Source organism: Parus major, chromosome 1 (assembly GCF_001522545.3).
Source record: "Parus major isolate Abel chromosome 1, Parus_major1.1, whole genome shotgun sequence".
NCBI lineage: Eukaryota > Metazoa > Chordata > Aves > Passeriformes > Paridae > Parus > Parus major.
The window spans coordinates 32,981,572-33,001,305 of NC_031768.1; the positions used below are offsets into that span (position 1 = coordinate 32,981,572).

General features: G+C 38.4%; 2 protein-coding genes across 9 annotated transcripts in view; one reads left to right on the plus strand and one right to left on the minus strand.

Annotated features, from left to right (window-relative positions):
- PLCXD1 (phosphatidylinositol specific phospholipase C X domain containing 1) overlaps positions 1 to 8,627 on the plus strand; it is a 20,873-nt gene extending 12,246 nt beyond the window's left edge. For all 8 annotated transcript variants that reach the window (XM_015634243.3, XM_015634249.3, XM_015634233.3 and 5 more), the window contains 4 exons: positions 1,403 to 1,531; positions 2,054 to 2,209; positions 5,673 to 5,856; positions 7,125 to 8,627. In XM_015634243.3, coding sequence (XP_015489729.1) covers positions 1,403 to 1,531; positions 2,054 to 2,209; positions 5,673 to 5,856; positions 7,125 to 7,420 — 765 coding nt within the window. In that variant the 3' untranslated portion in view covers positions 7,421 to 8,627. The remainder of the gene's footprint in view (positions 1 to 1,402; positions 1,532 to 2,053; positions 2,210 to 5,672; positions 5,857 to 7,124) is intronic.
- Positions 8,628 to 8,826: 199 nt separating this feature from the next.
- GTPBP6 (GTP binding protein 6 (putative)) lies at positions 8,827 to 19,732 on the minus strand (the record flags this gene model as incomplete). The annotated part of the gene is made up of 10 exons (XM_015638932.2): positions 8,827 to 9,530; positions 9,872 to 10,024; positions 10,335 to 10,483; positions 11,788 to 11,996; positions 13,313 to 13,471; positions 13,906 to 13,976; positions 14,680 to 14,810; positions 16,317 to 16,387; positions 16,814 to 16,951; positions 19,564 to 19,732. Coding segments are annotated over 10 exons (1,392 nt in total), but the record flags the coding sequence as incomplete, so codon positions are not given.
- Between the last annotated feature and the right edge of the window lie 2 nt (positions 19,733 to 19,734).

Sequence of the window (19,734 nt, forward strand, 5' to 3'; positions counted from 1 at the left end):
GTTGCCTGCTTGAGCCCCAGCTGCTGTGTCTGTCAGTCTAGGGGCACAAATGTTTCCTGTGTGATGGCTGTGGAACTTCCAGTCATGCCCTGGATGCCTGGTGTGAGATTGAGGCACTGAGCAGCATTGCTCCTCAGGGCTTCCTTTTAAAAGTTGCCCTTTAGGGGGCAATGTTCACATTGCCTAATTCAGTACCCAAACCCAGGAGACTAATTAGAGAGTCTCGTTTGTCTCGTTTTCCCGTCTAGTCAACAGATAAGAAATGAATTTGTCTGAAGGGCAGTTCAGAGCAGCTATTTCATTTGGTGCTTTTTCTGGCCACAGAGGTTATATATGACCTACAGCCATGTACACACCCATCTCCAACATACTCCAAGCAAAGGCGTACGGATCATCCCTTCAACTGCTTCAGCCTGGTGGAGGCCAAGCAGGCACAGGAGGAGCTGTTGGCCAGACCCACTGCACCCCCTGGGGCACAGGGGCTGGTCTGTCCCAGCACAGCCTGGGGAGGCTAAATTCATGTCCAAAGAACAGGAAGCTAGGGGTTAAACTAGGCAAGGTGAGCATCCTGCCATGTGTCTTATCTCTGCCTCAGTGCTAAAGCTACGAACTTGGATGTTCAAGAGCAATGCCTTGTACTGATCAGTACCATGTATGATGTCTGAAGCCTGAATTTTTATCCCTAGCAAGTTGAACAGAGATAAATTAGTGCTTAAACATAATTTAAATTGATTCTATTTTCTTATGCTAAGAGAGTATTGATATAAGGAAAAGACACATAATTTTGAACTTTTTGCCTTGGAAACAGCTTTATCACCTGTTCTATTTAGCCCTCAAACCCCATGGAAGTGCTCTGAGGGAAGTGGATCTAGAGGAGTGCCTAGTCTCTAGGACTTCTACAGGTTAATTCAAATTTTCTAAGAAACTTTATATTGAAAAAGAACAAGAGCCAGTATTTTTTTCTATTTCTGTTTTTCCTTCTGTTGAGGATGTGTGAGGTCTGCAGAGACAACCGTGGTAAAGTCTTTGATCTAATAAAATAAATTATGGCATTTCTAAAGTGCTGATCCTGCAGTTGTTTTTTAAATTAATAGTTGTGTGAAGACCGATCATGTATTTATGCACAGGTTAATTGATCTTTAACTTTCAGAACACAAAAAGGGCAACTAAACTAATCTAATCTCTACTTGCAGTTTATTCTGCAGGGAAATTGGAATCCCTCTTGTCAGAGAGCAAAATGCTTCCAAGTTGCAGTTTGGTGCCATACAGTCACATTTTAAAGATGAAAGACCTGTGAAAAATGCCATAGGGCTAACTTTGTACCCTTCTTTTAGCTTTCTGAACTAAAGAAACAAATCTCTTTTGTGCTCTCAGAACCTTTATCATCTGTTTCACCTTTCAGGTCCTGACTGTGACAGAGCAACTTGAGTCTGGAGTTAGATACCTGGATTTCAGGATTGCCCACAAGGCTAATGATCCATCTATGAATTTGTACTTTGTGCATATGGTTTACACAACTGTTACCGTGCAGGTATTTCCCTTACTTTTGTGACGATTATAAAAGCAGTGCCATTTCTTTCATTTAAGGGCCATCATAACCTAAAAATGCTGGTTCAAGGTCTTCTGAGTAAGTTATTTGTTTTTCTTTTGTGAGGTCTTCAAACTAGAGAAAATCAGCAGGGCTGGAAGTTAGTTTCAGCAGCTCCACATGATACTGGGGCATCAATCTTTTCCTCATCCTCGAACCAGACTCTTTGTACCTGCTCTCTAACTCCGATCCACTACCATGTGCCCGATGTCCTGGGGTTTATCCTGTTGTCCCAGGATGATACACAGGGCATTCCTGTTTCCCTGGTAAGGAGAGAAGTTATTAAAGGGAAGAAGGCATTAAAAGCCCTATAAAATTATAGAAACACTTTTTTTTTTTAAGAAAACACGGTTTGTCATTATTGTAATTGTGAGTCTATTCCACCATCACTGCTCTGTTGATTGTATGTACTTTCCCCTGCATAGCACAGATAACTTTCTAAGCTGCCATACCTCTTTGTTGTAGGATATTCTGTGGGAAATATTGAGGTGGTTAGAAACTCATCCTCAAGAAGTTGTTATCATAGCCTGCAGAAATTTTGATGGATTAACAAAAAGACATCATAATCATCTTGTTGCCTGTATAAAATCGATTTTCCAGTGTAAACTGTGTCCTAGAAATGTAAGTATGAGATCCCTTTCTTTTTCTCATTTTTAAAGGAATGATACATCACAGTGAGATACTTGATTCCCAAATTTTTAGATTTGTAAAATCTAAAAAATTGTAGAATACATTCTACTTTTACTACATTTTTAACCTCAGAAAGGTACCATTTGCTGCATAGAGATAAGCTGTTATCTGATAGAACTCAGGAGAGAAAGCAAACCTACATTCCACAGTGTGGAGGAGGGAATTAAATTTGACTCTTATGTCTGTTGAGTTGTGGGACAATAGTAGAGACAACTGTAATCTATTGCCCTGAGTTTTCCTGGAAATGAGAGGGAAAAGAAGAGAGAGAAGAAAATAAAAGAAAATGAAAGAGAAAGCAAAGGAAAATAAAAGTTGTGCATCTTGCATATTTATAGAATTTAAATATTCCATTTTTGGCCTTTTCACGGCAATAATTATAAATTAATTTTTTTCTATTCAAAATAGTTTAGGTTGGGAGTGACCTCTGGAGGTCATCTGGTCTGACACCACCATGCAAAGCAGGACCAGCTTCAAAGTTATGTTGAGCTGGGGCCTGCTCATTCTTGTTTATCTCCAAGGATGGAGATTTCACAGCTTTTCTATGCAAAATTTGACCACTCTCACAGTAACTGTGTTTTCCTTCTCTATCTGATCAGAATCTCTCTTGTGTGTGCTGACTTCCATCCTTTGCTGTGCATATCTGAGGAGTCTTCTGTACATTTACCCCTTAGGTATTTGCAGACAGCAGTAAGAGCTGTCTAGGTCTTCCATGCTGGACAGACTCAGCTCCCTCAGCCTGTCCTGTTGTGTCATGCTCCAGCTTCTGCTCCAGCCTCTGCTCACTCTGGTTGTGTGCTGCTGGACTCACTCCAGCTTGTCAGTGACTTCTTTCTACTAGGGAAGCCCCAGCTGCAAACAATACTTGAGCTGCAGTCCCACAGCTGCTGAATAGAAGGGAAAATCCCTTTTTATTGATTTGCTGTCTGTGCCTTTGCTAATACAGCCCAGCTCACAATTGACCTTTGCCAGGTGGACGCATTACTGGCTTATGTGCAGCTTGATGTCTATGAGAATCTTCAGATCCTTATCTGCAAAGCAGGTATCTTGCCAGCTTCCACCAGTCTGTCCTGGTGTGTGGGGATTAGTCTGTTCAGGATTTTGCATTTGCTTTTGTTGAGCTTTATGAGGTTTCTATCAACTTGTTTAGGTCCCTCTTAATAGCATCTCTGCCCTCAGTGCATTTCTGGTGGCACTGACTTTCCTGGAGCTGACCTCCTAACCAGTCTTACAGTTACCCACACCCCCAGAAAAGCATTAATTTAAATAATCAGAAAACACTTGATTGCTAGATTTTAGAAGTTGAGACTTTTATCTCCCTCTGTTTTTCACAAGGTGTGGGAGCTTTTAGTAGTTAAACAATTAACATTTCAAAGATGCACAGGAACAGAGGGTTTTCTCTGGAGATGTGAGTGGTACAGGAGAATGATGACCCTGTTCATGATTCAAATTCAGCCTTTGAAGCTGGTGTATCCGTAACGTGTGAGTATTACCATTTCAAAGCGTTTTGTACAGCAGAGTTAAAATAGAACAATTCTCAGCAAAACTAGGGGATTCTGAATATTCAGGCCTCAGCTGAATAACTGAAGACCTGAGTGACACTGTTTTATTGTTTCCCCAAATAACTTGAGCATGTAAATTGTGGATGAGCAGAGATACTGGAGAAGGTGGTCAAATTTGCTTTCAGACACAAGGCCAGCTCTTAAAAAGAAGAAGGTTATTAACTGCAAAAGGGGAAAGTTGCTGATGGCAATTTGTTGAATGAAGGTATTGAAAGAATGATCTAAGATCACTTCACGGAAGAAAGAACATTTCTGAGTTGTATCCAGGAGGATAGAGAAAGACAACTGGAGAAAAGACAAACCAAGTACTTCCCTTGAGTGGGAAAACTTTATTATCTCTGGTGTCAGTGACCAGCACAATGGATCTCACCATTTTTGCTAGTGGTACCATTGCAAGTTAGGCACCTGTGGGATTTTTCAGGACCACAGATTTAGATTTGCCATCAAATATCCAAGTGCTTTCTGACTTATTCTAAAATAAACTGCTACCTACTGTTTTTCAAGACCGCATCTCTGTTGTTGTACAGAAATAAGTGTCAAAGTGTTTATGAAGCAGTTGCTCAGGCAAGGTCTGTGTGTAGTACTGGCACAGACCACAGTGTGACAATATTACACTGCATTTAAAATTTTAATTGTCTTAACTATTCAAGGCGTCTTCCTTTGATCTGAATTACTAGGGTTTAAAAATCCCTTGTTAGACTTCATTTCTGCTTTGTTTGCAAAATAAGCACATGTGTTCATATACACATGTCTGGTAGCTTTTTTATTTTGGCTTTTATTGAACATCTCTGCTTGTTTGTTTAAGAAGTTCCAGCTTTAGAAAGGCAGCTGGAGTAAAGCAAAAGCTTCAGTCAGCCACAAAGTTTTGTAGCTTAAATAGCTTGTGCCTTAATTTTGCAATATTTTCTGACCTAATGGGAGCTTGCATTCTCTCTTTTGTAGATGAATTGCGAGGGTTTCATTCAACCCTCAGCTTTCTTCAAATATTTACATTATTAATTTTCAAGTGCCTTTGGCTTTTATTTAAATTAATAAACTAATTGGAACATCAAAAAGCCACCATTTCTTTTTCACAAACAGCAAATGTAGTTTTTAACTACAACATTCTCAGAAAAAAACAATGCCTGGTAAATATAGTGGTTTTGCAAATAAAACTAGTCAGAGTGCCTCAGTTCTCTCCAATGGTAACTTCTGAGGCTGGAAAACGTAATTTTGTCTTGAGGCACTTAAATTTAACAGCTCTTTCAGCCCATCTAGATAGATAGATAGACATACAGATAGATAGAATATATATGACTCAGGTCTTCTTCTCTCTCAATCAAAAATGCCAGGAGCATCCCAGTTTCATAAACTTTCTACTTAGAGAAATGAGAATCAATGTAGCTCCTGGTGATTCACATTTGGTCTTACCAAGTTTTAAGCAGTTCAGTATTTTTTGATGGTTACTGTGCCAAGTTTGCATCAATATGCAGAATCTGCCAAAATGATTCCTGCTTCTCTCCATCTGCATTCCTGCAGCAGATGGTCGGTATCTCCCTCCCGTAACAAACTTTCAGTGGCTTGTGCATGAAGGCTGACACAGGGATGGTTTCCTATAAACAGGTGTAAGACCTCTACATGATCATAGTTGACTTGTTTGAGGAAAGGAGGAATTTGCTGAAGCTCCCAGTGTCCTATTGCCCTGCAGCTTGTAAAGCAGCCCATCACCTACTGGGCTGCTCATTTAAAAGCTTTATCTGAACTGAATCTGTGCCTAGGTGATACCACACATTAGTATTTGGACTTTGGGAATGCTGCTGTGGTGCTGAGCTCAAGCTGGACACACTTCCTTTTAGGTGGTACCAACACTGCGGACCATGTGGCACCTCGGCCATCAGGTTATAGTCTCGTACGAAGAGGAAGTGGAACTGGAGAAGCACTGTGAGCTGTGGCCCCCCATCCCATACTGGTGGGGAAACAAAACATCCACTCGTGCTCTCATCCGCTATTTGGAGCGCATGAAGAGGATGGGCCGTCCAGGTAGGCACAGGGAGTTGGCTCGGAGGAGAGAAGGGGCACTGACAGCAAAGCAAAACAACCAGGAAATCAAGGAATTGTTGCCATATGGGATATAACAACCCTGTGTGTGCTGTGTGCCCATGGCTGCTGAGCGCTCTGCCCTCCCCTGGGTGAGTGCCACGTTGTCCTTGGTGGTGCTGTCAGTGCATGCACATGCACAGAGATTGTGGCAGCCGCCTGGCTCGTGTGACCCACAGAAAGGCAGCCCTCAGTGCAGGCCAGCTCGCTGGTGTGGCTGTTCCCACTGCATGGGTAGGAGACTGCTTCCTCAGTGCAGTGCTTGCTGCTTTAGGCAGCACAGGTGATGAGAGGAGTGCATTCCACTAGCCTTGCTGTGAAAGGGAGCCCCTACAAGGGGGCTTATCACTTTCTACAGCTACTTGAAAAGAGGTTGTGGCAAGATGGAAATTGGCCTCCTCTCCCAGGCAACCAGCAAGAGAAAATGGCCTCAGGCTCTGCCAGGGAATGTTGAGGTTGGAAATCAGGAAGTTTCTTCACTGAAAGGGTGGTTAAGCATAGGAATGGAATTCCACCTAGGAAGTGGTGGAATCACTATCCCTGGAGGTGTTCAAGAAACAACTGGATGTGGCACCTAGTGCCATGGTTTGGTTGTCGTGGTGGTGTTTGGTCAAATGTTGGACTCGATGATCTTGAAGGCTTTTTCCAACCTTAATGATTCTGTTATACAAGAGCAGTATGAGAAGAGTGTAGCTGCACATGAAACAGCAGCACTCAGGTATGCTTGTGCAGTGTAATGTGACAGAGGTTCAGTTCTGTACCTCTGACATAGGTTTTGAAGTGAATGCACAGGGCGGTGATGGGGGAGCCGCTCCAGAAGCGCACTCCCCAGCCAAAGGCAAACACTCGTGTGGGTGCGCCCTGTGTTCCCATCCATTGCAGGGGGAAGGCTAAGTGTTTGGGAGCAACCCTCACAGAAACAATCTACAGAGGAGGACTAATCAGTGGACAACCTTTAGACTGCAATGAATAACTAGACAAATTTAGCTAAACTGGAATGTGTGGACAACCAAGCATGGCTCAGGAATTGTTTACTACAGCATGCAGTTGCAACAAGGGCAAACAGTTGTAGGGACATCAAACAATACAGAAAGAGTGTGTAGTTAGTATTTTAATGATCCCCACTGGAATGAGATGTGAAAGTAATGCAATACGGAGAAATTTCTCCTCAAAAAAATATTTAATGTGTCACTTTCTGATTTTTGTTTCAGGAAAATTCTTTGTGGCAGGGATTAACCTTACTGAAAATTTAAGATATATTCTTGTACACCCATTTGGATCATTGAAGAAAATGACACTCCAGAGTCTTCCATGCTTGAAAATCTGGATAAAGCAGCAGTATCCAGGACAAAAAAAAAAATGTATTAACATAATTGCTGGAGACTTTATAGGAAACAATGATTTTGTCAAAGATGTGATAGAACTTAACACAAAAATTAATCCTCCACTGCACTGCCAAAGTGAACTGGAACAAATAGCTTTTAATTCTCAACTTCCTAATCTATGAAAAGTTGAAAAGGCTTTGTCTGCATTCATTGTGCCCTACTGTAAACATCCTGAATCCCATAAAGGTCCAATTAACTTAAATCAGGAATGCTTTCAAGGCCCAGTAGGAAGAGGTCTCTCAACATCATCAGGGTTTTGAGGCCTTTGGACAGAAAAGAGAGCAGGTGTACCTTGCTGAAGTATCTAGAGAACTATGGTATAGGTGTAATTTTTTTGGAGGTGCTTTGATTCTGCAGCAGCTGGCAAAACTGAAAGTCCCAAGAACTCAATCTTATTTTACATAGGACTAAGAAGGAGGAAAATGTCAGTAGCTGCATGATTTAGTGGTAAGATTTTATCTTTCTTATAACTGTAAGGATATTCTGTACTATTTGCAATCCAGATTCTTACTCTTTTATATCAGTCTGAAATTGACTTGTCTGTTTTCATAGTTTCTGTTAAATAAACAAAAGGAACAGTTAAAAAATATTTTTGATATATCAGAGATGCTGCACTGACACTCCAGTTTGAAATGATTTTATATATACACGAACATGCTGAGTATCATTTGTGAGCTATTTTACTAACAGGGTAGCCCCGAAATTATTTGGAATTTTTAAGAGTTAATTGAATTTGCACTTAGTCATGCCAATTCTGCAGGGATAAAGATACCAAAACAAGGCCCTTACACAGTTTGTCTGTGGCAATTGAACATTTTACTAGGTGTTGCCTAAGTACGCCTTACACTGAAAATAAACACAGAGGGAACAAATTCCTGATCTTAACCTAAACTGCCTTAGGAATACAGATTCTTGGCTTCTATCATGCTCATTTGGGATTTCACACCTGGTCTTTTATTTAGCTATTTTAGTAGCTCTGTAATTATTTTTCCTCTCACTAAGTAGATTTTGTGTATGTCAAAATGAAGAGGTTTATGCCATTTCCCATTGCATACTAATTCTGTTTTTCTAAATGAACTGTGTGGTAACAGATCATCATGAAGGCAAGACAAATGTCAAGCATCAGGACTAAAATAAAACCAATTATTGTGTAAAGTTCACTATGCAACTTCACCCACATACCTCACTTTTTAGATGCACTTTACATGCAAAAGCTAAATTCAGTTGTCTGATAATGTTTGCAGAAGTTTTTCTGCCTGTCTTTTTGCCCTCTTTTGTACCCTTGTTATTCTAATAAAACTTGATCTCTCTCTGTAATATGGAATTAAATAGTTTGGTTTCTCCTTTCTGTGATACTGTTTTATTGGTTCTCAGTAGTAATTCATAACATAAGAAATGGATCTGTTGTGGTTTTTTATTTCTTTTTGTTTTCCTCTGTGAAAAGGTTTGCTGTACCTTAACTGTTTTCTCCAAGAACTGATATAGTAATAGGTATTGTGGATAAATTACTGTAGGCAAGAAAACTGTATGGGTAAAAGATGTCCACAGCTAACTTTATTTAATGTCTTAATTAATTTTCTTTTTCTTCACTGCAATAAGACATGGCAGTTATTTGACATCCATGCATCCTGCTTGAACACATATTTATCTTCATTATTTATATACAACTAACAACATTGTGTTCACTAAATTTCATTTTCTGAAGACCATCTGAAACACCTTAACTACAATAAATACTATTTTCTTCTGAAAAAGGCAATAAAAAGCTTTATTTATATAAGAAACTTTGTACTTTTCTGAAGGTTAAGTCAGATGCCAGTCCACATGTTTGAGGTCCTCAGCTTATATCCAGCAACATGTTTAACATAAAAAATTTAGTGCTGTCCTGGTACTTGCTGACAAAATTAAGCTCAAAGCTCTTATTGTTTCCATATAGAAGTTTTCTGAAACAGCGTCCATTTATAAAATGTGCCAAAACCATCAAGTGGGAAAGAAAAATAAACTGTTCAGCAGCAAGACTAACAGGTTGTTCACTTCATTTCACATCCTCTTGAGGAGATCAGTTTCTTCTCCTACAACAGGATGAAGTTTCATGACATGAAAATCTTACTGTTGGGAAAGAGGTTTTTGTATCTCCCAAAAGCAGAACTGCTGATTATCACCTTCACCCTGGCTGTGCCATCTTCAGGCATGACCTCAACTTCCTGAACTGTTGCTTCTTTATAGAGCCAACTGTAAATGTAAAAGCAGATTAGCATCTTACAAGTATGACACACTGCACAAAATGTGATCCTTGGTCTAAGCCAGAAGGTTTCTATCTAGATAACACTTTAAAAGATGAAGCGCTTTGCTTCAATTCTCCAATTGAGCTATTTTTTGTCAATAGGTTGTAAAACCTATTGATTAAATAGGTTGATTATTAAATAGATTGATTATTGATGAAATAAAATTATTATCTCTGTTATTCTTAATGCAGCTTAAAATCAGTATGATATGATTTGAGAAATTTAAGACATGAATGATTAAGTGTTTCATACTTCTCCAAATCCTTCATACAATTCAGAATTATTTACCTTAGCTGAGGTCCCTCTAAGTTGATGTTTACTGTTAGAATCTTCTTCCCTGTTGCTGTCAATATTTTTTTCTCTATTTCTTGTTTCAGTTCTTCTAAACCATGCCCATGCAGAGCAGAAACAGCAAAAGCATTTTCTTCAGTGGGTTTATAACTGAAAGAAAATTAATTGCTAGCACATTTGTTCGTGAAGATTAGGTTGTGAAAATATTCCAGGCACGGACAATTTAACTGAGTTACTTTGTACTGACACCTTCTACAGAGGCCAGTTCTTGTATGACTCAAGTGATTTCTTTTGTAATTAAAAGATAATTAATTCTTTTTCAGACCATAGTTACATATGTAAAAGATTGAGATACACTATTAAATATATTCTGAAGTGTGGGATCTCTTTTCTAGACTAAGAATTAAAAAGCTTCCAGAACATAAGAAATGTTTAAGTACACTTAGCATCTCTTGCTTACCTTTCTATCAAATCCACTTTGTTATGAACTTCTACCACTGAGTCCAGTAAATGGTTAGGAAGGTTAAGATTCCTCAGAACTGACAGAACAGTTGCTTTCTGGAGGATGGTTTCTGGATGAGTAATATCCCTCACGTGAACTATCAGATCCTAGCAAAGATCAACATGCAACACCTGTTACTAGGTTGTAGACACTGTATACCATTTTTGCATTGCTAATTCATGTAAAATACTTTCCTTATCCATTTGATAATACATTGGCAGTTGGCACTGTAAAATTAACTACTAAAACAGTATTAAACTACTATTTTTCTTAGATCATGATGGAAGAAAATCTGCAGCAGCTTAGTCTTCCACTTCTAGTGAGTACAAATTGCCTCCCACAAACCTAGAGCAAATGTTGTCAATCAAGCTAGTTACAGAATCAGATTTCAAGTAATAACTGATCCATTTTTTTTAAAGCCCAGGCTTTGTAACAATAAGGCTTTAAAAACACTGGAGATTAAGAAGAGCAACCCTAAAAAAAAGATTTTAGGAGAGTAATGGCTCCAAAACTGTTTCAAAAACAGAGGGGGAAAAAAAACCTCCATGTAACGTGTAATTCTATTTTTACACTCAAAATATAGATTATCCTTATGCTTAGCTCCCAGGATACTATTACTGATGCTTACTGATATATATAATGTTTGCCATAATAAAAACCAAGAAAACAAAATCAACATTTGCATTCAAATTGTTTCATCATCTTTGCTAAAGACATTCCTTTAAACTTTTGAAAAATTAGAAGTAAGTGAAAAACAGGATGGTTTCAGCCAGCTTTTGAAAGCCTTGATATTATATAGTGAAGTCTGATCTTTAGCAGCATTCTGGCATCTAACTACCACTGAATTTCATTACCTTTCATAAGACAGGATTTTTGTTTGAATGTCTGTGTGTACGTATGCAGCTTCACACTTTGTTATAGCACAGGAAAACAACTTTAATGAGAAAATAATTGCTAAAGTACATTTATATTTATTACATGCTGCCTGCATCACATCACAATCACCCACTTGTAGTTCTACAGGAAACCTTAAGTTAAAACCAGGTAATTTCAGATGCTTTATTTAATTTTTAACTCCCAGGAAACCTAGCCTTGACTCACTTGGATGCACTGTTTGGATATTTGATCAGAAAAATATGGTTTATCTGGCTTAGGTATCATGGAGATGGACACATACACTCAAAATAAACCACTTCTGAAATCCCTTCATAGCTGTATGTGCTGCATAAATAAAGTATCAGAAAATTAGTTTATTTTAAGATATTTACATCATTATCTCAGCAGTTTATTATAGTCAGCTGGATAGCTTGCTAAGAACAGAATGTCAATTAACTTGCCCTGTTTTGAAGGGCTGAGGATTATCTAAAAGGAAATTAACTTCATTTCTCAATTTTTATAGTTGACTACTTACTGAGTAAGCCACTTCTTCTAGTGTAGCTGAAAATGACTCAACCAGATTATGTGGAAGATCAGTCAGAAACCCAATGGTGTCAACATAAATAACTGCCATATGTGAGGGCAGAAAGCCAGCATGGGCTGTAATATCCAGAGTGGCAAACAGCTGATCCCTGGGTTGAAGTCCTGCTTCCCCAGTCAAGGCTTTGATCAAAGTAGTTTTTCCTAATTAAATAAAAAAGGACAAGATTTTAATGGTTTATTCCAAGTCAAATTTTAATTTCAGGTGAAATGTATGATGTAACATATATTTTAACATCTATTTTAGTCATTTAATTGTAGCTTGTGATCAGTATGATGTTAGGAAACCCGAACTACATTTTATAACTTGGAACTGGGTTTAAGGTCACGTATGTAATCACATACTGGTATCTACAGCTGTGCTGTGAAATCCAAGACTCTACCTGCAAAGTGACCTACCCACATCTCTCACCTGTAAGACTCTCTGAAGAGCACTGCCATCACAGCATTAGGAAGCTTGCATTTACACACCTCAGTGCTTCTGTTGTCAAATGAAATAATTTACTTGCTAAATAAGAAAAAATAAAGAGAAGCACTAATAATAAATACCTTATTAGGCTGAGGTCTTTATTGGGCATTTCCTCATGAACATAATACTAGAGACATTTACTTGACTCAATGAATATTTTACATAATTAGTCATTAAAGTGCTCAATATATAGCCTAATTAAAGTATTTCAATTATGTGTATACCAAACTGTTTTATATCTATATATATATATTTAAATCTTCAGTTGGAAAAGCATGGAAGTATGAAATTTAAGAAAAACACACAGTATAATTCAAAACCTTGAGTGTACAAGTCATAACAAAATTACTGTAAGATAGGTTTGTTTTTTTTAAAGAAGCTGAATAAGAAAATGAAATTGTTTAAAGACAATCCAATCTTAAAAAATTTTCTAGTCCAAAGTCTATTTATGCTTTGAATAAGAATTCACTCGTGTAAGCTAAAAAACCAAACCAAACCAAAAAAGGCAGAAGCTTTATTTAGATTCTCCTAGGAAAACATCTCAGATTGCTACACATAATCCATGGAAAGGTACAGTGCTCCTTAAGCAGGTTTCCCAGATCAATAGCCAGCTCTCAGTTTTCTTCCTATGTCTCAAGTCTTCACAGTGATTTAAACACCCATGTACTTTTCTGTACCCATTCTGCCCAAGTAGTAGGAATTCATATAAAGGGACATTAACAGTGCAGTCTTCAGCAGTGTATATAAAATCTTTTTGGCACAATAGGTGCTAGGCATTTCTCCAAAACATGTCTTCAAGACTGAAAAAACCAAGCAGCTTAATTTGCTTTCCTAACTACATCCTAACTGACAGATATTCATTACACAATTAAAAAAACTAATTAAAATACCAAGCCTATACACACACAAATGAGAATCTGGCTGGAGTTTCTAATTAAAAATTAGACAATATAAGCTGTTTTGTGTTATGATTTCAGGAGGTTTTGCTTACCACAGTTGGTATAGCCCATTACCGAGATCATCGGGAACTCGCATTTTCTGCGCTGAGTTCTAAGTAAAGCCCTTTTTCTCCTTAGTTTCTCCAGGGCATTCCTAATTTTAAGTTCTCTATCTTTCAAGACACGACTCTGTGTTTCTAGAAATGTTTCACCTGAAACGTACAAATGAGTAATTGGCAGAATAGTTTACAAGAGAAACTGTAAAGCAAGTGATGTATTTAGAAATCAAGTGAGTTAGCACTAGGTCTTGTGAAGTTAAAAATAAGCCACGAAACCTATGTAATCTTGATTAAGAAAGTAAGTAATTATGAAACATGCTAACCACTCTAAAATAGCCATGTACACTTATGAAAAATCCCTGTGGCAAGCAAATAGCTTATCCTTGACCACTTACTGACCAAAAAACTTGAATAGTACAGACCCAAACTTTAACTTACTTTCCAATAAAGTTTTGTAATTTGTTTAATTAGATGCAGAACACTGTTTTTCTTCCTGAGCTACTCCAAATAAACTAAGATGCAACTAAATTTGTTCAAAAGCTATGGAGAAAAAAATCCTCTAAATCATGAGAATATTTAGACTTTACCCGAGCCCATGATGTATCTTGAACCACCTCTCTGCTGATCTCGCTGAGACACCTCATTTTTCAGATGTGACCTAGCAGCAGAGTAACAATTAATTAGAAGCATTTTTCTTTAATCCAGTTACACCAAAATACCTAAAAATTGTGAAGCAGTAGTAGTATTCTGATAGTACAAATAAAACCACTAAATAAATGAATGAGTTGTAAATAAAACCTTCATGGCAAGAAGCCTGGAGAAAAAAATCCAGATTTTTCTGGCTCAACTGTAGCTTGAAAAGCATACAACTCTCTTGGTAAATTAAAATTGCTATTCTGAAATTTCAGAGAGCCAAATATACCTCTAAAACATTCACATAACTCACACCAACTGCCATGTACACATTTCTGTGCCACATAATGCAGAAATATGGAAAATGTAAATACAAATTAATCTTCCTTACTTATAGCTTTCCTTATTAAACTCAACAATTTTATATATGGGATATACATATCCAATTCCTCCATATTCTGGCAATCCATCTTGTGTCTTAGAAAGAACTGGGTCCTTTTCATGAAAAATACATTTTGTGAGATTATTGAACACATTCTGGTTTTGCCTGTCAGCACTGCAGAAGCTTAAAATAACGACATTATAGTAAATAATTCTGTGCTCTAATCAATCATTGAACACCCTGTGTATTTTTTCTCTACAGTAAATATTGCTGGGTTTTGTTACTGTAAAGAAATAGTCACTAAAACGAGTAGATATGAGTATGTGATTCGCACAGCCCGAGGTACCTGAGAAGTGGAATTTCAGCCAATGCTATCTGCAGTTTTGTTTCTCTGGTCTGGGCGTTACAGCGAAAAATGTGAAGTACCACGGTGTATCTGTCAAAGACTTGCACACCCCAGGCACCTTCTAGCTCTTTCTTTAGCCATGTAAGACAAAATAATCGAGATGTCTTCTGTCCCCCACAGTATCACTAGATCAATTCCTACACAGCAAGTACAATTAGTTAGCTGATGGACATTTGAACTCAGAGGATCTCAGGATTCCATCGCAGTGGATGGACAATCATCATGAGCATACAAAGTCAAAATTTGGTTGACCAGAAAGAGAGGAGTTAAAGAGAGTTTAGAAAGTAGAACTTTATGTCTAAGCCCATCAAATTCAGCGAGAATCCTTCTGCTGCCCTTTATGGATTCTTGCAACAAAGTCTTACAGCCTATCTCAGAATCAGGAATCAGTGGTTAAATCCTTGTAAAAAATAAATTATGAAATACTGGAATGGGAAAGGCTAGGGAAAACATAAAGAACAAAAAGATTACTAAAACTTGCAAACAAATAGAGAGGGATGCAGGGAAATTATTTAATAGCAAGCTTTTAATGAAATACTTAATAAACCCCAACCAACCCAACCTCCTCATCCTTGCTCGAATTCAGCAAAAGACACTTAAAATATGCAGTAGCTCTCTTATGCCATCTCTAAAATCCAGAATGCTTGTACACGTGTTCTCAAACCCTTTCTTGAATCAACCCTGTTTAATTGCTTTTAAGATCCATATTTCTGAAAAGGAAACAATTTTTAGCAAAACTAGTAGTGAAAGAACTCATACTAGAAAATAGTTTTCCTAAAGACTAGGAAATTAAAACGAAACATTTTCAACTTCCCTTTCATCAACAAATGGAAGCACTTGAATAACCATCTCTTAGAGACATTTGTCATCTCTTCATTTTATAATTAGGAAAAGCATTCAAAACTATCAGCAAAGCATTAATGTTTGCTTGCAGTTTGCATACACTTTACACCCTGCATGATGCTGCACATACTAAGAACCCAGAAAAGTTTTTATTTCAGTTTGTTCTAGAGTATCTGCAGTTCATGTACCAGTTGTTTTACTACCAGTAAAACAGGATGCTGCACCCCTCAATGCTTCTTTTCAAGGCTTAGGAATGAAAGTTTAAGTGTTTGAAACATTCAATTATAAGCTTGCTAGAATTTACACCTCATATTCTAAATACAATTCAGCATCCACAGCATAGAGAAAAAAACATGCTATCCACTATAAATATAGAAATGTGAGCATATAACTAATCAAAAATGTTGACATCCTTCATAACCAAAGCTGTGTTAACACCATCATTTTGTGACTTGAGTAATTTTTTTAACATTTTAAATAGGGCCAGTGTCAAACGTGGGAGCAGAGTCTATAATAAATTATACTAAGCTGCTGGAAAATTTCATGCACAAGAGCTGGAAACATATATCAACTGGAAAAATGCAATAGGTATTGAGATTCTTTTCAACAAAACTCAGTTCTGGTGTTTCAGATATTAACATTTGCAAACTCAGAATCTTAACTGACCACTTCTCCTAACATCAATAGCTTCCAAGCAATACTGATGCAAAGAATATGATTTGATATTTAATTACCTTTGTTAGCGAAGATATTCTTTCCACATTCAAGAAGACAGCTGTCACACGGGGCAATTTTTTAATCTTTTCTAAAAGATGGATAATGATTGCAAAATACAGTGTTAAATGTCAATTCTCTTTTTAAAATGCCCAGACTATAAACCATTTTGCATTGAGCAGAGTGCTTATAAAACATCAAATGTCACCATATTCTTCGTTCATAGAGCAGTTGTAATTGCTAATTCAGTATTGTGCCAAGAACAGCATCAGCTTCATTTATGTAAATCACATAAAGTTATGGACTAAGTTGCCTCACACATTTTCAGTGACCAGGGGTTATGTCTATTCTACATTGCTTTAGTAACCTTAAAAATTCTTTCAAGTCTGCCTGCAAACATGCATGATGGATAAACAAAATTCCCCCTCTTTTCAGCTTTCACACCTATCTTTAAACAGTTTGGATGCAAAAGTCTTCCATTTAGAGTGATGCAGTGCTGAAAGATCTCAGTCCTTACCTGTCAAAACCTGAAAGTTTCCTTTGCCAAAAACAAACTTCTTGTTGCGATTTTTTGTAGGAATAATGATTTTATCTAGAACTGTCCAATTCTGAAGAGTGTCTACAAGAGCAACGGCTTCAGCAATCTGCAATTCAGCTTCAGGAACATAACAATAATAGAAAAAAGAAATAAATATTACAATGTACCATCATAACTCTGCCCAGATCTCCAACTACATGCATGAACATGGAAAAACTGAGCTACACTAAAATTCTTTTAGCCTCTAGCACAAGGAGCAGTGTCTTACCTCAAATTAGAGTAATTGAACAGTTTGATGCAATTTTATCACACAAAGCATCTTTCTGACATTATAAATTATTTTTCTGGCTGTTGGCTTAGGAGAGTGTTTAATTGTATTGTCAAGGAAAGAAATCACCAAGTTTTTTTTCCTCAACACCTGAAATGAATAACTATCTGGAAAATCTGCTATTTCAGATGAGCACAAAGCCACAATATTAACACTCTGGTGTTTTGCAGCAATAATTTGGTAGTTAGAAATATGGCATATCCTGCTGCTAACTTCACATTGACTCTTTCATAAGGGACCTAAACTGGTCTGTGACTTGCTAAAGCCAGCAGATTTGAATCCTGTGTTCTTGTTCATCAATTACTTTTGAGTTTTTAACATCTTCACTGCAAAACAATGATTTCTGAGGACTTTGTGAAATCGCAAAGACTACACAAGCATATCAGATCAGCAACTCGTCTTGATATGCCGAACTTTTCCTCTTCAGAACAAAATTGTCAAGTTTCTCTAGACTGCAAAATGTAATTTATATGCTAAATAGGTTAAATTGGTCCAAAAAGCAACATATTTTTAAAGATAATCATGATCCACTTTTTCTTCATTTTATTTGTGTTTCTTGTAAAATACAGATTTCCCATTGCATCTGTGGTGCTTCAAACATCATTCCAATATTCATTGAACATTTCATTCAGGCTCTTCATCTGGAGAGCCTAAATAAATGGAGAGGGACCATTGCTATTCTTCTGTATGTTTGGACACAAAGGTGCATTCATATTTTACCTGCTTTTCAGTTGTAAAATTATGTCACATCAATTCTGAAAACGTTAAAAACTTTATTCTGCAATGTGACAATTTGTTAGAATCAGCAGCACTAACAAAACAAAGTCAGATTCATCACATAAAAAAATGGAATAAAAGACTAAGTATATATAAACTATCTCTTTCCATCCAGAAGGACAAGGACAGGCTCAAGAACTGGGCCCATAGTAAACTAGTGAGGATCAACGAGTGCAAGGTCCTGCATCTGGGTCAGGGCAGCCCCTCAGTATATTGATACAGGCTGGGGGATGGACAGATGGAGAGCACCCCTGCTGAGAAGGACTCAGGGCTGCTGGTGGATGAGAAGCTGAACGTGACCCAGCATCTGTACCTGCAGCCCAGAGACCCAAGGTGTCCTGGGCTGCATCCTGAGCAATGAGGTCAGCAGGGCAAGGGAAGGGGTTCTGTCCCTTTGGTGTGAGCCCACCTGCAGTGCTGCAAAGGTAGACATGGACCCATTGAAGCAAGTCCAGAGGAGCGCTACAAAGATGAGCAGACAGGTGGAACCTCTCCTATGAGAAAAGTCTGGGAGAGTTGGTGTTGTCCAGCTTGGGGAAGGCTCCTCGGAAGATCTTTTTACGGCCATTTAGTATGTAAGAAGGGCTTATAAGAAAGATGGGGACAGACTTTTTAGGAGGACCTGTTGCAATAAAATGGGACAGTGGTTTTAAACCAAGAGATTCGATTTAGATTTAATATAAAGAAGTTTTTTACAAGAGTGGTGAAACATTGGAACAGATTGCCCAGAGATGATGGTCCTGTAAACATTCCCTGTGAACATTCAAGGCCAGATTAGACAGGGCTCTAACAATCTGGTCCAGTGGAAGATGTCCTGGCTCATTGCAGAGGGGTCAGACTAGATGACCTTTAAAGGCCCCCTGCAAGCCCAATCATTCTATGATTCTATACATAAAAAGCTAACTTACAAGATGCTTAACTTAATCCTTTACACTGCAACCTTATAATCAGAGAAGTGTTTAAAGAGAAGCATCAAGTTCATAATGTATATCTTTATTGTGTGTGATTAATGCTTATATACTAGTTATGACCATTTCTGAGAGAAATTGTAGTAGTCCTAATTTAGAAAATTAAATTTAGAAAATTTAGTCCTAAAAGAAGTCCTTACAGAGGAATTATTGGTGACTGTTGAGTTTGAGGGCTGAGGGCAATTAACATTGTCCTAATAAGGGGGACACCTGTTTCCCTGACCAACCTGCACTGAGGCGTTCTGCCGTCCAAAATAGTTAGCGTGCTTTGCAAGTCAAAGCACAGACCTGCCAACACTCACTAACAGCTCCTTATCTTTTAAAAAGTTTTCAAAGTAGGAAAGAGCAGCCGAGACCTTCCATACAGGTTTGTCCTTTGCAAGCCGCACGTCGCTTTACAGAGGTTTCACCTCTCTAACAGCGGGTCCACTTCACACTAGGGCCGCAGCCACAGAACCACTTAGGTTGGAAAAAGACAGCATCGAGTCCAACCTGTGACCGAACACCCCGTGCCAAGAGCCCATGGCACTCAGTGTTTTCTTACACACGTCCAGGAGCAGTGACTCCGCCACCTCCCAGGGCAGTCCATTCCGAATCCCCCGGATGTTTTCCTTCCCATTGCTCCGGGAGCCCGCCCACCCCCCGCAGCCCCGCACCCGTGGTGAGCGGCGACTTCTGCGGGCCCCACTTCACCGCGGGGTGCACGATGGCAACGCGCTGGGCGCCGGGCCCCGGGGCCAGCGGAGACGGTCCCAGCAGCTCCTCCAGCGCCTCCTCATCCTCCTCTTCTTCTTCTTCTTCATCATCATCCCCGCCAGTGCCCGCCG